At 39.2% G+C, this 16,642-nt stretch overlaps 1 protein-coding gene across 9 annotated transcripts; it reads right to left on the bottom strand.

Annotated features, from left to right (window-relative positions):
• Positions 1-2,076: 2,076 nt before the first annotated feature.
• On the bottom strand, positions 2,077-12,458 carry cobll1a (cordon-bleu WH2 repeat protein-like 1a). 9 transcript variants are annotated; one of them, XM_047354723.1, is made up of 10 exons: positions 12,378-12,458; positions 9,327-9,506; positions 8,995-9,196; positions 8,650-8,917; positions 8,095-8,136; positions 7,907-7,986; positions 7,622-7,816; positions 7,399-7,498; positions 3,333-4,508; positions 2,077-2,731 (listed from the first exon to the last, which is right to left on the bottom strand). In XM_047354723.1, the coding sequence occupies exons 2-10, from the start codon at positions 9,413-9,415 to the stop codon at positions 2,724-2,726; spliced, it is 2,160 nt and encodes a 719-aa protein (XP_047210679.1). In that variant the 5' UTR covers positions 9,416-9,506; positions 12,378-12,458; the 3' UTR covers positions 2,077-2,723. The 9 variants fall into 9 exon arrangements, with proteins under 9 accessions (XP_047210679.1, XP_047210683.1, XP_047210682.1 ...); XM_047354727.1 differs by having other exon boundaries at positions 9,327-9,447; positions 12,378-12,396; XM_047354726.1 differs by lacking the exon at positions 12,378-12,458 and adding an exon at positions 10,518-10,989 and having other exon boundaries at positions 9,327-9,447.
• Positions 12,459-16,642: the final 4,184 nt, after the last annotated feature.

Below are 16,642 nucleotides of genomic sequence, written 5' to 3'. Positions count from 1 at the left end.
CCAGCCTCAGTCCACTCCATGTGAAGCTCCCTGGAAATTCTTCAGTAGATTTTGCTTGACAATCCTCTCAAGGCTGCAGTTATCCCTATCGCTTGGGCACCGCTTCCTACGACATTTTTTCTTTCACTCAACTTTCTATGAATATGCTTGGATACAGCAGTCTTTAGAGTGCCTCTTAAGAAATTACCTTAAGGATTAGCCTCCTTGTGAAGGATGTCAATGACTGTCTTCTCAACATCTGTCTGGTCAACAGACTTCCCCATGATTGTGTATCCCATAATATGCCCATTACATGCCATCAATACATTAGAAAAGCCTTTTTTTTTTAAATTGATGTTATGTAATATTTTAATTTTGAGACACCAAATTTTGGGTTTTCATCACCTGTATCATCAGAATTACACGAAATAAAGGCTGGAAATAATTCACTCCATGTGTAATGAATCTATAAGTTTTACTTTCTGAGATAAATGTTAAAAAATTAATATTTTCATTGGACATAAGAGACTCAGTAAGAGCAACAAATTGTGATTGTTGCAGTTCAGAAAAATAAAACTGTTTAGTGTCAATTTTCTTATTTGCAGCTGAGTAAAACAGCTGAATCCTCCAAAAAAAAAAAGAAAATAAATTCTATATTGTTACCTGGTGTTAAATATATAAAGTTTTACTTGACTGTTTCATTCATTAAAAGAAAAACTCTCGACTAGGCATGGGTACAAAACACGTTTTACAGTATTCATGGAAAAAAAAAAACATCAATGTATTGCAAACGCACTTATTTCCTACAATTGCCAAGGCTACAATAACCAAAACCTAACTTGAGCAGTAGTTTTCAAGAGTTCAAGAATATCATTTTTTTTTTTTTTTTTTTTGTCTTTTCTGCACTTTCTAGAGTAACATAAGTATGACAAGCTGCTACTAGCTGGATATTTAGTTGGCAGTTAGCTGCTTTTAAGACATGCCCCTTACAGCTTGCCAACAATGGTTTTTAAACTCTATTACCCTAAAAAGAGAGCGATGGGTGACATTACTTTGGTTTCCCTTTATTGCAACTAGAAATATTTAATAAGAGCTAACTTAGTCTTTGTTAATGGAGGATGAGTGTGTAGTCCTTTCAGCTAGCTGACCAGCAGTGTGCAGCAACAGGTGCAGGAGATGATACCCATGCCAATTATTGAGCTAATTTCTTTAATATGCTCCTACATAATTGTAACATAATTCTCCATGACACCATAGCATTTCATGTTATCCTGCATTGCAGAACCAGCTTTCTTGTGTCTGTACAATCATGAGTATTTGTGCTCATGTTGGGATTTAACCTTTACATACATAAAACGATAATGTCAAAGTTGTCAGTTAAGCTGGCCGTCAGTTCTAGGCTGGAAGAGGAAATGTGTCTGCAACCTCAGACCCCATTTCCCTAAAACTTTTTACACACTTAGAATACATGTATAAAGAGGCTTCAGAAGCCCTGCTATGTATATTTACATACATATCTAAAAAAAAAATTTTAAGTGTGGCTCTCTCCCTCAGGGGCCATGATAGCATTCTTCATGACAATGGCAGTGTGACACAACTGTGCCCTTGAGGGCCAGGAGCCTCCTCTGGGGGGGGGGGGGGGGTCGCACTGCAGAAACACGACAGGGTCAACGGTCACCTCCCATCATCCTCTAGCAACCTGACCTCCTCTTTCTCTCTTCAGAGAGAGCAAGGAGAGAGAAAGAGGGAGTCTTGAAGCGAGCCCACTCAGTCCAGGCCTGGCAAACTGGGAGCTTTAGCCACAGGCGGTTCTGGCTGGGTCTCCATCTCAAGTAGCTCCCTGCTGTTCCTCCAAGGCCACGGCTGGATCAATACATATAGTAGTGCGGATTCTTTTGGCACCCAAGTATAGCTGTGCGGTATTGCCCCGAGGTGTGGGTCCGTTGAAGACAACAGTGGAGCGCATGTGAGCAAAGTGGACTGAGTTTACTCACAAGGGTGATGGAATGCTTGGCATAAAACTGATGCTTCCAACAAGAATGTTTGTTTCCCCCTCATTTTGTTGCTGGAAATGATCAAGATGCAATAATACATGCAGACTTTTTGGGGCTTTGTTTATTTTAGGCATGCCATTGAAAAGGACGTTAAGGAATGCTTAACTTACTTAGTACTTACTCAGTAAACACAATTTACAAAGGTTTCCTTTTAAAAATACAACAATTGTGTTGCAAATAAACAGCGATACATCCACTAGAATGGATTATGTGAAAATGTCTTAAAAATAAAAGCTGTCAGGATTTTAATGTTCCAAGTAACACTCTTCTGCCACCTGCTGGCTGAAAACCAAACTGTATTTAGAATGTACTCTTCAAACAATACGTACTACAATACATACAGAAATGCTCTATTAGGTTACTTCACATTTGTTTTAAATAAACAACAAAAAGCTCTCATATCAGCGTCATCAATTTTGGCACATGCTGAATGTATTGTAAAAAGGAAGTCTAAGAAAAAACAGGAAATTCTTAGCTCAGCAACTCATGTCTGTACATTTGGCGCTCTCCGCAGCACAGCGTTTGTTTCAAAATGTGAACATGAAAAATAAAAACAAAATGCATATAGGTTATGGAAAACTAAACTCTTAAAGCTGAATGAGGTGGCCTAGGTCAGATTAAACATTGAGCCCGGTGTCCTCCGTCCAACCTGAGCGCTCAGCCTCATTTAGAGCTGCATACAGACACAGGTCAGGCACCTATGGGGAAAAAACAAAAACATATCTTAAGAAGTAGTAGAGTTAGCCATCAGACAATGATGCGGGGCCTTGCAAAAGTGTTGAAACTCATTGATTTTTCACAATTCTACACCTTACAACCACAAACTTTAGTGTATTCTATTTAGATTTGTAAATAACAGCTTTTAAAAGCAGCTGTTGCAGGAAGACCTCGAAGATTTGTTAGACTATGACATGGGAGTCCAGCAAAAGTGACAGACCGAGAAAAGAGAGCATTAATCAGATTAGTAGCAAAGATGCCCACGGTAACTCTGGAAGAGCCACAGAGATCCACAGCTCAGGTGGGATGTGTTGACAGAACTATTAATATTACACTCCATATCTGTGGACATTATGTGAGGGGGCAAAAAGAAAGCACTCAGAAGATGTTCAGAGATCATCTCCATCCAGTCTGACTGAACTACTCAGCAAAGAACAATAGGCACACACTTTTATTTCTAGACATGCAAGGCTGGCTGAGACAATTATGCGTTACTCTGTGTTTATAAGATAAAACCTAAACTTAAATTACAGTGAAGTATGTGTGAATACTTTTGCAAGGCACTGAAAGCTTAGGACTTACCGTACTGATATGAGGACCTGGGAGGTGATGGAACAGTACCGCTTGGACCTCCAGAGGCTTGGGGGCCTAAGCTTTTACCAAGGCCTAGTCTCTGCAGGCGGGATCTGTGCACGGCCATGGTTACTGCTTGTGCAAATCTGGATGTGACCACTGTTGTCTTGTCCAAAGACTGATCAGATGCAGCTGGGGGAGAGTTGTCGCTACGAGCCTCAACAAATGCACTTGTGTGCCCATTCAAGCTGGGACCAGCTCTTTCAAAAGATGGAGATGAAGCCCAGGAACCGTCTTTCTCTACAGTTTCCATGTCCTCGCTAAAAACGACAGGTGGAGGAGGGGGAGGGAAGATAGCGTCCTCCTCCTCCTCACGTGAAACATCCTCCTCAGCTTTTTCATCGGTGCATGAACTACATGGAACCATGTCTGCAGTAGGAGACGGAACAACATCGTTGGTCATTTCCCAATCACACCCATCTAATAGCGCAGGTGGAACTCCATCAGAAGCGACTTCTAGTTCTTCCTCTTCCTTCCGCTTCTCACTTGTCACCCTGTCATCAAGGAAAGGTAAGTCTGAAGAGCACGGAGTGTCATGTGAAGGTGGACCAGAAGCTAAGCTGTCATTGACTTGATTAATATATGTTTCTGAGCAGTTAATCCTTGTTCTGTTCTCTAATCTGCTAGAATGTGGATCTTTTTCAGCCTCAGGAGGAACTTCACACACAGGATCTGCTGATTTCTGATCCTGGGCAGACACCTCTGGATCAGAGGAAACTGGTTTCTTTGGGGGTACTACTTTGAAGGTAGTCAATCCACTCCTCTCTACTGGGTCCTCCCACTCGTTCTCAGTCAGGAGGTTAGATCTGAAAACAGACTCAAACTCTGCACAGAAATCTCCGTCATCTGGGCACTTTGAAGTCGTTGACATACAGTAGGACACATGGAAATCTGGGAAGCTGGCAGAGTTTCTCAAACGCCTGATCAGTGTCCCTTTGGAAATTGAAGATGTAAGAACTCTTGCAAGAGCGGAGCGGGCGTCAGAAAAGTCTTTCCCTCGAAATGAAGGCCTATAGGAGTCAGGTACTTTATGGAGATGAGTCAGTGATGGGCTTGAAGAGGACAAGGATGAATGAGGCTGTGAATCATCAGTCCTTCTCAGCTCTTCCAGAGTCTTCAGGGACTCTTTAGACGATAGGAAACATGGGAAAAATTGAAACATTTATTTATAAAGGCAACTGATAAAGAAAAAGAAAGAATAAACCCAACTGTTGCACTCTACTAAAGTGGCATGCCTATAAGAAAAAGTGAGTCTTTAAATCGCCTTAAAATGTTCCCAGCAAGCTCTCCAAGGCATTTACAGCTAGGCATTTTCAAAAATCTAAAAAAAAAAAAAAAAAACACTCATCGGAAGAATTTTACTGCAATATGAGCTCTACTGAAAAAATGCATAACTACTTTGTGAAACCCATGAGACACTTCACATTTCAAATGCAAAATTACAGTGTGCTGCAAACATAATTATAGCCTTTCAAATTTTTCCACGTTACAACCAGAGACTCACCGAAATTATTAGGAATCCATGTGATAAACCAACAAAGTAGCACGTAAACGCATTGGGAGGAAAAGGACGCATGGTTTAAAGACACACGGCTGCAACAGTTAAGGATTTAAAGGAAAGTTAAGGATTCGGTTTGCTGCTGCATTAGGCCACGGTTATTTTATCAATTTATTTAGAAATGAAATCTTTAAAACATTGCAGAGGAGAAATACTTTGATTGGACAGCTTGTGAAAAAAACTTTTTCAAAACAAAAAGGCATTAATGTTAGTAATCAGTCAGGTATTGAAATTCTGTTTACTTTTATTTTAAAGCAAAACCAAAAAGAAGCAGAAATGACAAAAAACAGCCATAAAGCAAAACGTTTCGTAGAAATAAAACAGAAAAAAGAATAAGAATAATGAAGATCAAATGAATCTGCACAAATTGTAATGACAGAAGTAAATAATATGTAGTAAAGAAAGAAATAAAAAAGGAAAAACAGAACATTTATCATTTTAAAAAATGAAATCTATTTTGTCTGATTTTTTTTTTTTTTAAATAAAGAGACACCTCAAGTTTGTAAAATCCCACCCATAAGGAAACAGAGATAAATGGTAAAACAACAGAAATGATTTATGATGTAAAGGCAACAGTGACACATCCATAAAAGCCAGACGGGACGGGAAGAAGGAAGAAGTCAACGCAGGGGGAAGAATGGAGAGAGGAAGAGGTGGTGGAAAGAGAAGAAGAAAAGGAGATCCCTCAATCACCCCTTCAGGGAACATAGTCTGTAAGCAGGAAGCAGAAAGAGCTCAGCTTCAGTCTAAACATTTGCAAGTTTAACATACAGCAGCCAGTTTGACCAGTATATCTCTCCAACTATGTACTAATGGGATTTTAGATCATGGGAGGCCTTGACTGTGTAAGACCCGGAGACGAGGAGTCTGTTTATTGACCATAAAGGCTTAGCTGGGAGTTGTTTTTCCAGAATCACCCCAACACCAGCTCAGCAGGGCGGCATGTTATTTTTAAACACAAACAAAAGGGGGAGTGAAACAGACGTTGGTTGCAGGCAATTAAGTTATTAGTTGGATCACTTAGAAATACAGTCACGACCAAATGTTTCTCATATAAACTAAAATCTCTAGTGTAGCGTCCTGTGTCTAAAAGCAATCAATAAAAAGGAGCAATGCACACAGACGCTGAACCCCGAGGAGAGGCAGTAGGGAATAGCAGGCAGATTAATACAAGGGAATGAAAGCGTGGACAATGGAGGGATTTATCTCCAAACAGGCAGAAGTTAATATGTTCTATGAACAAGGCCGTGGGTCACTTTAATTGCCCTGAAAGGGGTTAAACTGCTCTGACTGATAAAAGCTACATTTTGCGCCGGATTTAGCTGCTAAATCGTCCATTCGCTGTGACATTTTAATCTTGATTTAACGTGAATCACCACTGACCCTCATGTGGCACTGACTGAGAGGCATTGGAAGACTGGTATTTCAGAGAATTCTCGCAACCTGTTTGATTTCCTCTTAAATATTGTAAAAGGTCTACAGGGATTCCTGAGGCAGGGTTCATCTGTCCTGCTGTTTCAGGCAATAAACACCAGGTGGCAAAATAAAAACACAGCTGCGAAATAAGGCAGCGATAAGTAAGTATTCATACCACTTCAACTTTTCACATGTTGTTACAATTACAGATTATTTGTGCTTTATTTGGATTTTATGCCACAGACAAAGCAAAGTAGACTGCTGCATAATTGTAATACTGAAGAAACATTTATATTGTTTAAAAAGTAAAAAAAAATTATTTATAACCAACTACCTTCAGAAATCACCGGAGTCAGGAGTCTACCTGTGTGCAACTGGGTCTCAATATGAACAGCAACAGCTTTGGCCAACATGCATAATGCTTCGTCTGGTGACAGATTTACACTTTTTTCCTAGTTCAAAAAACATCTTTCAAATGTTTTAAATCAAGCCATAGAACATTTTCTCACAAATCTGACAGCAAAGAAAGGATATTACTTCAGAAGATAACGAGTGATGATTAGAAGATCAATTGAGTTAAATACCAGGTGACGGTGGAAGAAAAGTTCAGACCTAAATCGAATTGAAATTGTGGCTACTAATGTTCTTCGCAAGCTCAATTAGATTGGATGAACAGTCGCCACAGATGAACAGGCGGAAATTGTGCAAAGCTGGTAGAGACATGCCAAAACTTGTGGTTCTACACAGCATTACATCAGGGGCTAAATAACATGACTTAGGTTGTTTGGCGTTTTTTGTTTTAAACCCATGAATCCTTTTCCTTTCAAATCACAATTATACACTTCTATGTTGGTCTGTCACATAAATCCTAATCAAATACATAGAATTTTGAGGTTGTAATGTAACAAACTGGGAAAAAGTTGAAGTGGGTATGAATACTTCTGCAAGGTATTGTACTTGGTATTTGGCAGATATGTCTGTCTGTGATGTTAGATGTATACAGAATCAAATGTTTTCCTGCATATATAATATTAATCCTACCTCCCACATCAGTTTCCGCTCTCTGCTCATCTTTGGTGGTTGCACAGGGAGGAAGTGGAGCCCTTCTTTTCGTACTCCTTAACGTAGATTCTGCAGATGACTACGGAAACAATTTTTGGATTTAAGTTTGCATGATTTCATTTTAAAATACTAATGAAATGTTTTGGATCATGAAATAAAGCTAGTTAAAGAAGTTATCCCGATCTCAGGAGCAGACACATGCCTGTGCTCCTTTGACGTAGCAGGTGCTGAGGTCGTTGGGGACACTCTGTGACACGGCCACAGGCGGCTGCGGCGCTGGTCTTTTTTTGGGCATATCTGCAGGCAGGGTGTTGGTTGATGAAATGCTCTCTGAATTCCCACGGACTCTCGCTTGTTTGCTCCGGCCGGGAGAAGAAGGCACACTCACTGTCCCATTCTCACAAAAAGGAAAATGTAAATCCAGGTTATAGACTCAGAACATTTTGAAACAAGTCAAATGATTTGTTTTTCCAGCGCATACACATACCATTTCATTTTTCTTCTTCCGTCTTCTAAAAAAGCTGAAGAAGCCTCTTTTCTTTTGTTTCTTTTCCATCCTTTGCAAGTCTAGGAAATGCCAACAGTTTTCATTAGTAGAGAAAAAAACTGTTGTAATACGAACTAAATAATTAACAACTGTACGCCATGTTATGCATCCGTTTGTGAGTGAGTCACCTTGTGGTGGAGATGGTGAGATGACCTCTGCTGGTGTGCCAGCTGTTGCATCAAGAAAAGCACCGATTACTCTTTTCACGTTAGATCGCATAATAAGATTTTTAATAGTGAAATTTGTTTCACATTCATAAACTGCTGAATATTTTGAAATCATTCATTTTAATGCGACAGACCAACACAAAACAATGCATAACTGTGAAGTTACAAAAAAAAAAAAAAAACTACAAATGCATGATAAAAATGTTATTTGTAAGGAAAAAAATTATAAACCCTGTATAGTTTTCCTTAGCTTCACATTTATGCATTGTTTTGTGTTGGTCTGTCGCATTCAAATTTTGACTAACTTTGTTAGTCAATCACATTAAATCCCCATAAAAAACATTAATGACTGAGGTTGTAAAAAAAAACAAGTTTTGAAAAAAAAAAAAAGACTTTTGCAAGACATTTAATCATTTTTCTTATATGGAGAAATACAAAATGATACCATATAATGATACCACATCTTAATCATGAGCCAACTGAGCAGGGTTTCTGTGTCTCTGCTATTCAACATACCTCCTTCAGATGTCTTGTTTTGGCAACCTGTGGATTCCTGAGCTGCTGTATCTTTAGCAAACACCTCCCTCAATCCGTGGTCGTTCAAGGTCTTGGTCAAGTCCAGCGGCTCTTTGGACTCAGGGTCTCTCAGTAAGATGGTTGTGTCTATGTTAAACTCACACTTGTCACACACTGCTGGCAGCAGCATCTCAAGTGGCAGCCTGGGATTCACCCGCACCACTGTCTTATGGGACTTACTGTAGTTGATCAGTAAACGTACCGTTGCCTACAAAGAAAAAAGAAGTCATTTTAATAATATATTTGCTTCTTAACCCCTATTACCACATTTTTTTTCATTCTTACTTCAGGCATGTACGGCTTCTTAGTTTTTTCTTCAGTCCCCTTAGGCTTCAACAAAATCTTCTCAGCTTCCAACAAGCCAATAGGAGAGTTTGGTTTGTAGCTGATGTTGTTTTTGTTAGGCGACAGGAACTCAACAGTGTAATCAGAAGGATTCAGATGGTAATTTGCACAGAGCATCACGAGTAAGTCCATCACTGGTTTACTGAAAACAGAATAGTTTCTTTAAGATAACTGACCCTACCTATGACGCAGATGTATTGTAGTACACCAAGGTTTTCCAGATTCTAACAGTTATGTTTAAAAAAAACAACAAAAAAAACAGTAAAGCGTACCTTCCATGCACTGTGAAGTTCTTTTCAATCCCCGCTGGGAGAACAACGCACAGGGAGTGCTCCCTCTCCAGCGGATTTACTTCATCCATCTCAGGGGACGGTCAGAACACTCAGAAGGCCACTGGAAATCAGACACTGCGTCCAGTATCAGGTTAAGCTTCTGAAACACTTATCTTCCACCTAATAAAACTAGTTCATGTTGGTACAGCATGTAAGATTTGCAAAAAAAAAATTTCACTTTATCCCTACATTAAAGTATAAAATGCATCACTGAAAATATAGTTTTGGGAATTTGGTGGAAAAAAAAAATGGATGTTTTAATAAAAATAAGTGGAATTCGGAAAAAGATTATAATGTATCTTGGGGGTGGTGTTTAATGAAATGTGGGAGGACAATAATTGGAAAATGTAACAAATTAAATGTTATAGCATAATTACAAAGTGTTTATTTAAATTATTCATACTCTTGGGTTGCAGCACATCATTTTTTATGTTAACATTACCTTTCAAAGTTGGCAGGCGGGACTAACGCTGCTATAGGTCTGCAGTAAAACGGATGTGCAGCTTAACCAATCAGATGTAAGGGTCTATTTAATGAACCATGGTGACAGATTAATTTACTTCATGGTGGATGGTAGCACATAAAATAAAGTAGATTAAATGATTTTAATATAAGATGAGTTTAATTCTTGGCTTCCCAGATTAATTATTTGTATATTCAAGAAACCTTTGTGTATTTGTCACATTTTACTCAAATTATAAAACAGTCAAATTTTGATTTAACACATTATTTATATGGCAGTGTGACACCTTTGGCCCTTAAGACAAATCCTGTTTAGAACCCCACAGAATCTTGTAAATTTTTGTCAACTTAAAATACAGCAACAGCAATGTTAGGCTTAGTTAATGCATGCATGTTTAAAGCTATAATGAAAATAATTTTATCTGAAGTTTTTAGCTTAAAAACCAATATTTTGGGGTGTCATTTCGACTACTTTATCTAAAAGTGCTCCTGTAATGGACTGATAGACAATATGAAGCGAAGAATAATCAAAGCAGAGAACAAACAAAAGTCAAATAACTAAATTATTCTTGTTTGTGTTTATCTACAAATAACTCCTTTAATGGCCTGATTTAAGTTCAAGTCTAAATGAAATGAAATGCTTAAAAAAAGTGATTTTTCTACTTTTACCTTGTAAAGTTCCTCAAAGGTTAAGAAAGTGAGGGTAGCCTTCAGTTGCTAAGTGAAGCGTTTCCAAGGGAATGACGGAGCAACTTACCGACGGCTGCTCTGGTAAGTTCAACCTCGACACTGCTCGTCCTTGTCAGTCACTTATCGGCTCTCTGTGCTCAACCGTAACTCTGTGTGGTTCAACCTCGTTCAGCTACAGGTAACAGCCCGCCTCGGGACTTTCAAAAGTTCAACGGCGCGTGTCAACTAAACAGCTGCTCTTCAGCACGCGCCTGCTTCATACCCGCCCTTTTCTATGATGCACGCGCACACTATTACTCACCATTACTTATTTTTAACAACTGCTTTTGTGATTACACGTAGCCTATATTAACAAGTGTTGGCTAATATGCCCGAAACTAATCCATTTAATTAATAATGTAGGCTGTATTGGTAGCGGTCCTTGCAGGCAGATTTATAGCATGTCAGATATGGCGCCCTCGGCCAGTCCTTGAACCATGCCTCCCACACTGAAATAAAATCTTTTTAATACAGAAAGTTGGGTTTAATGTGCAGTGTGTTTAATACCTGCTTGAACGTTGTTATTTTCAAAAGTTACTTTCAATCTAACAAACAAACCACATAAAGTAGGACATATTCTAATTGATTGAACATGACTATATATTTATGTGTGTGTGTGTGTGTGTTTAAATGATGAATAATTAGTATCAGGTTTGACCATTTTGAAGGCTTGAACATACTGCACTCGATCATTTATTTCTCTCTGTATTTAGTTTTTTTGTTATTCATTACAGAAATGAGTTGTCATAAAATGCTCACATTTTGCACATATTTTGATTCAATTACATTATTTTTAAAAGGTTTTTCTTACACCTTATTTTCATTTACTTTCGTTCCAGTCCCCATTTTGGCCAGTTGATTAATACTAATCATCCTGCTCCTTTATCATCTTATAGCCTTTGTGCGTTTGATTGATTCATACACGACTTTTTCAGGTTTCAATTGGATACATCTCCTGAGCGACATCTTGTAACAACTATATATCAAGTCATACCAGCCAGGGAGAAGTTTCATACCTGCTTTTCCAACCAATGATTAAAAGTTTTGTGGGAGAAAAAAATAATTTCCAAAAGGATTTTTTTCCATAACAACCACAAACCTATCTATTGGGGGTATTTTCTGTGACAGACCAGCACAAAATTGTGCATAACTGTGAAAAAGAAGGAAAATGATAAATGTTTTTTTAAAATGTATTAGATACTTTCACAGCTCCAAAGTCTGACTAGCTTCCTTGTGCCTGATGAAGAATAGCATCCCCACAGCATGATACTACCACCACCGGGTTTTACATTTGTGATGATGTCTTCAGAGTGAGATATACTGTTAGTTCTGCATAAAGACCAAAATGTTCAATGTTGGTGTCATCTAACCAGAGCATCTTCTTCCACTTCACAATTCTGTTCTACTTTGTGTTGGTCACTCACATAAAACCCCAATAAAAAAACACTGGAGTCTGAAGTTGTGATCTGCCAAAAATATGAACAAGTTCTAGAAATAGGGATCATTTTACAAGCTCCTGTATGAATGTACATAGGATTAAACATAAAAGTGCAGGTTTTAGGAAACGTGGATCCTAATTTAGAAAGTAAAGTATTTAATTATACCATCACCATTAACTGAACTCTTGAAGACATACTCCCTATATCTAGCCATATTGTTCAGGCTGTAAGGCTAGCTTCTAAATAAGCTTACTGTGTTTCTTAAAGCAGGGGGATTAGTGCTTGCAGAAAGCTGTGTCTCTCCATGTTGTCACATTCAGAAAGTCTTCTAATACATCTATCTATTTGCTGTTACACTAACCTGTGTCCACTGATTGGTCTCATTCTCCTTCAGCTTTCTCTTCTGCTCTGTAAAGTGGTAGAAAAAGATGATCCAGAGAGACGAAGAAATTTCTGTTCCCTTCTAATCCCTGTTTAGCAGTCAAGGCTGCCACACCTATAAGGCCCTGCCCAGTCACATGACGGCACTTTACATGCCTGTGTTTGTGTGTGCTGCATGGCTTGCTTAGTGGATAGTGAGGGGCGTCCGCACCTGGTGACATGGTGAACTAATCTTCATGTTGGAAGCACTTCTCTGTAAATACATTAGTGGTAATGGTGCATACAAGTCCATTTGTACAGTCTTGTAATTCACTTAAAGGAACTGATCCTCTCTATAGCATCAGAGTTAATTATTGCTGATCAGCTATCCACAGTGCTTCATCCCAATTCAAAGCTGCAAGGTATATTTGGTTTTTCAAAAAAAAGAAATTAAAACAATCCGAGAAATCTGGCACTGGCAGCAATATGCTGTGGGGATGCAGGTCAGAGTTGAATAAAAATGTGTATGATAAATTTGGGGTTGTAATAATTTGGAGTATTTCTAAGAAAATGAACTGGTTTTAATAATTCAGCCTCAACTACAGTCTGGTTGAGTAGAAAAAGATAAACCAGACTAAAAAAACAGCATAGTGCCTGTGTTGATAAACTCAGAATCCCTAAAGAAGCCGTGTCATTTTCAGTCTCTTTGGTTTCCCTTTATTGATCCATGCAGCATCCGTCATTTTTTTTTGTTTTTAAAAAAACACTTTGGGTAGAAGATGAGTGTTGGCAATGAGTCAGACAGCTGTGTGGCATAAACACAGAGCACCTTTCTTCATCTGAAAACATATGAGTAAATAGGAGTTTTAATCAAATCAAATATGTGGAACACATGTCCACACCTTCTGTAATCTTGTAATCTCATGATAAGGTCTATCACTGGAGACTAAGTGGGCTTCTACAGGAGCTGGCTGCAGTAAACAGATCACTGTGTGACTGTAGTAAGATGAGCTTCCTATGATGACTAAGAAATAATCAAAGAGCCTGTTTAGTCACCATCCAGTCTGTTGCTTTCTATCCTGGCTAAGCATGTTACTTCTTGGAAGGACAAAGTCTGCAAAAGCAGATAATGCACACACAAATGAATCAGAGGTAGAGGCAGGGTTATTCAGACCCTTTAATCTGATGCCTGGAAATAAAATCCAGTGGACCCGCTTTCCTTTGTTCTTTGAAGGCTCGAACGTTTTTCTTCTAGGATTGCTCTGTATTTAGCTTAATCATCTTGATGAGGATACTTTGCACAATTCTGCTCTAATTTGTGTTTTTCTGTCACTGAAAAATTTAGTAAAACACATTGAAGTATGTGGTTTGTACCACAAAATATTTAAAAAGGCTCAAGAGGTGTGAATATTTCTGCATAGCACTACAGTCTAGCCTTACTTCAACGTATCATGCAATCAACATGTTCTCTGAATATTAGGGTGATGTGAACTCACTTTTGAATTGTATCGTGTAAAATCATTTTTTCAGTCATGTACACCTTAGGAATTGACCAGCATTTTTGGGTTTGTCCAGATTTCCTCCAAATTAGGCATCTTTTATGTTCATGCACATACATCAGCAGACAATGGGGAGCAAGACAACACATGGCAAAGTCAAATGGCAGCCTCTTGCCATAATACAAGACACTCATACCGAGTTTTAACAAGGCTTCAAAATGTCTCACCCTGCTGCTAATTAAACAGGCTGCAAAGTCACAAAGAGCTGCAAAAGAAGGCGATCAAGGACTGAGTTTAGGGAAACATACCATAATGTAATTTTTTTTCAGGAGATGTTTGCATGCACTGTCTAATTTTACACTGCTGCACAAATTTAATTGTATATTTCTGAGTTCGTTCAGCAACATTTAGGGTTCCCGCATAAGTGTTTACATTGTGTAACTGCTTTTAAAAGCAATTGCATTGTACAAATTGACAACTGGGTGAACTGATATTGACCATGAACACTGGAAGTATAAATGTTTCTTGTGAATTTATACTGTCTATATTTTACAGTCTTATTGCCTTGAGTTTTTATGACTGTACAAACAGTTGGCGGAAAGATTAAGCACACACCATAGTTTGATAGTTTGCAGAAGTGCATATAGCAGCAAAAAAGCCGATTAGTTCATTTCTCTATTTACATCATTGCTTCATTCAATCATAAGCTGTCTGATACATAGCCTCACATTTGACTCTAGAAAACTTTGGTATGTAGAGGTGTTCAAGGTCCTATGGAAGCAAAACAAGTCCAAATCATCACCCCTGCACCACTGGGCTTGAATTAGGCCGTTTGTGCTGATCTGTAGGTGCAGTGTAATACCTCAGAAACCTGATGTTTTGCAAATTTTTGACACTCTAACCAAGGCCTTTGCAAGCGCCCATTGTCCCGACGTTTGTACACATATATGTATATATATACAGGGGTTGGACAATGAAACTGAAACACCTGGTTTTAGACCACAATAATTTATTAGTATGGTGTAGGGCCTCCTTTTGCGTCCAATACAGCATCAATACGTCTTGGGAATGACATATACAAGTCCTGCACAGTGGTCAGAGGGATTTTAAGCCATTCTTCTTGCAGGATAGTGGCCAGGTCACTACGTGATACTGGTGGAGGAAAACGTTTCCTGACTCGCTCCTCCAAAACACCCCAAAGTGGCTCAATAATATTTAGATCTGGTGACTGTGCAGGCCATGGGAGATGTTCAACTTCACTTTCATGTTCATCAAACCAATCTTTCACCAGTCTTGCTGTGTGTATTGGTGCATTGTCATCCTGATACACGGCACCGCCTTCAGGATACAATGTTTGAACCATTGGATGCACATGGTCCTCAAGAATGTTCGGTAATCCTTGGCAGTGACGCGCCCATCTAGCACAAGTATTGGGCCAAGGGAATGCCATGATATGGCAGCCCAAACCATCACTGATCCACCCCATGCTTCACTCTGGGCATGCAACAGTCTGGGTGGTACGCTTCTTTGGGGCTTCTCCACACCGTAACTCTCCCGGATGTGGGGAAATCAGTAAAGGTGGACTCATCAGAGAACAATACATGTTTCACATTGTCCACAGCCCAAGATTTGCGCTCCTTGCACCATTGAAACCGACGTTTGGCATTGGCATGAGTGACTAAAGGTTTGGCTATAGCAGCCCGGCCGTGTATATTGACCCTATGGAGCTCCAGACGGACAGTTCTGGTGCAAACAGGAGAGTAGAGGTGCACATTTAATTCTGCCGTGATTTAGGCAGCCGTGGTTTTATGTTTTTTGGATACAAACTGGGTTAGCACCCGAACATCCCTTTCAGACAGCTTCCTCTTGCGTCCAAAGTTAATCCTGTTGGATGTGGTTCGTCCTTCTTGGTGGTATGCTGACATTACCCTGGATACCGTGGCTCTTGATACATCACAAAGACTTGCTGTCTTGGTCACAGATGCGCCAGCAAGACGTGCACCAACAATTTGTCCTCTTTTGAGTTTGCAATCAATGAAGACTGGCTACCAGGCTGGTCCAATTTAGCCATGAAACCTCCCACACTAAAATGACACGTGTTTCAGTGTCCAACCCCTGTATATATATATATATATATATATATATAGAGAGAGAGAGAGAGAGAGAGAGAGAGATCATTGCTGATGTCTTCTTACCCTGGCACTGTGTTAAAACACACCTCCAGAGCAGTAAACTTCCAGAACTCTTATTCTTTTATACAGGTGATCACATTTGCTGATGATCTGTTCATCAATGTATTTGTTTTAGCAGAGCATGGCTGCTTTCTCTGATCTTAAACTTTCAGGGCCGCTGCAAGGATATATCCATAACCTAAAGAACATGCAGGAGTAAATTGAGACAAACATGTGGCAGTTTTACTTTGTTGAGTGCCTTTTATTATCACAGCAGCACCAACAAAATGTTCAATAAAGTCCTGCTGTTGTAAAACAACAGCCGAACTGGACAGATAAAGCCTGATTAAAAGGGTGTGTTTATAGGAGGTGTCAAATATGTTCTCATACTGAAGTGAAACTCCTTTCACTCATGTGAGAAGGACATGGTCCGCTGAGCACAAGAAGGTGTCCAACCTTAGAATGACTCATTCCTGTTCCTACAACAGAGTTCATGTTTTGGTTCAAATGACATGTTTGAATATTGTTTATGGTAGGCACAACAATCTTGTTTGCTACTAACTACAGTGCAGCTGTATAGTGATGTGCAAAGATGT

Source organism: Girardinichthys multiradiatus, chromosome 24 (assembly GCF_021462225.1).
Source record: "Girardinichthys multiradiatus isolate DD_20200921_A chromosome 24, DD_fGirMul_XY1, whole genome shotgun sequence".
Taxonomy (NCBI): Eukaryota; Metazoa; Chordata; class Actinopteri; order Cyprinodontiformes; family Goodeidae; genus Girardinichthys; species Girardinichthys multiradiatus.
This window is presented reverse-complemented; position numbering and strand designations above follow the sequence as displayed.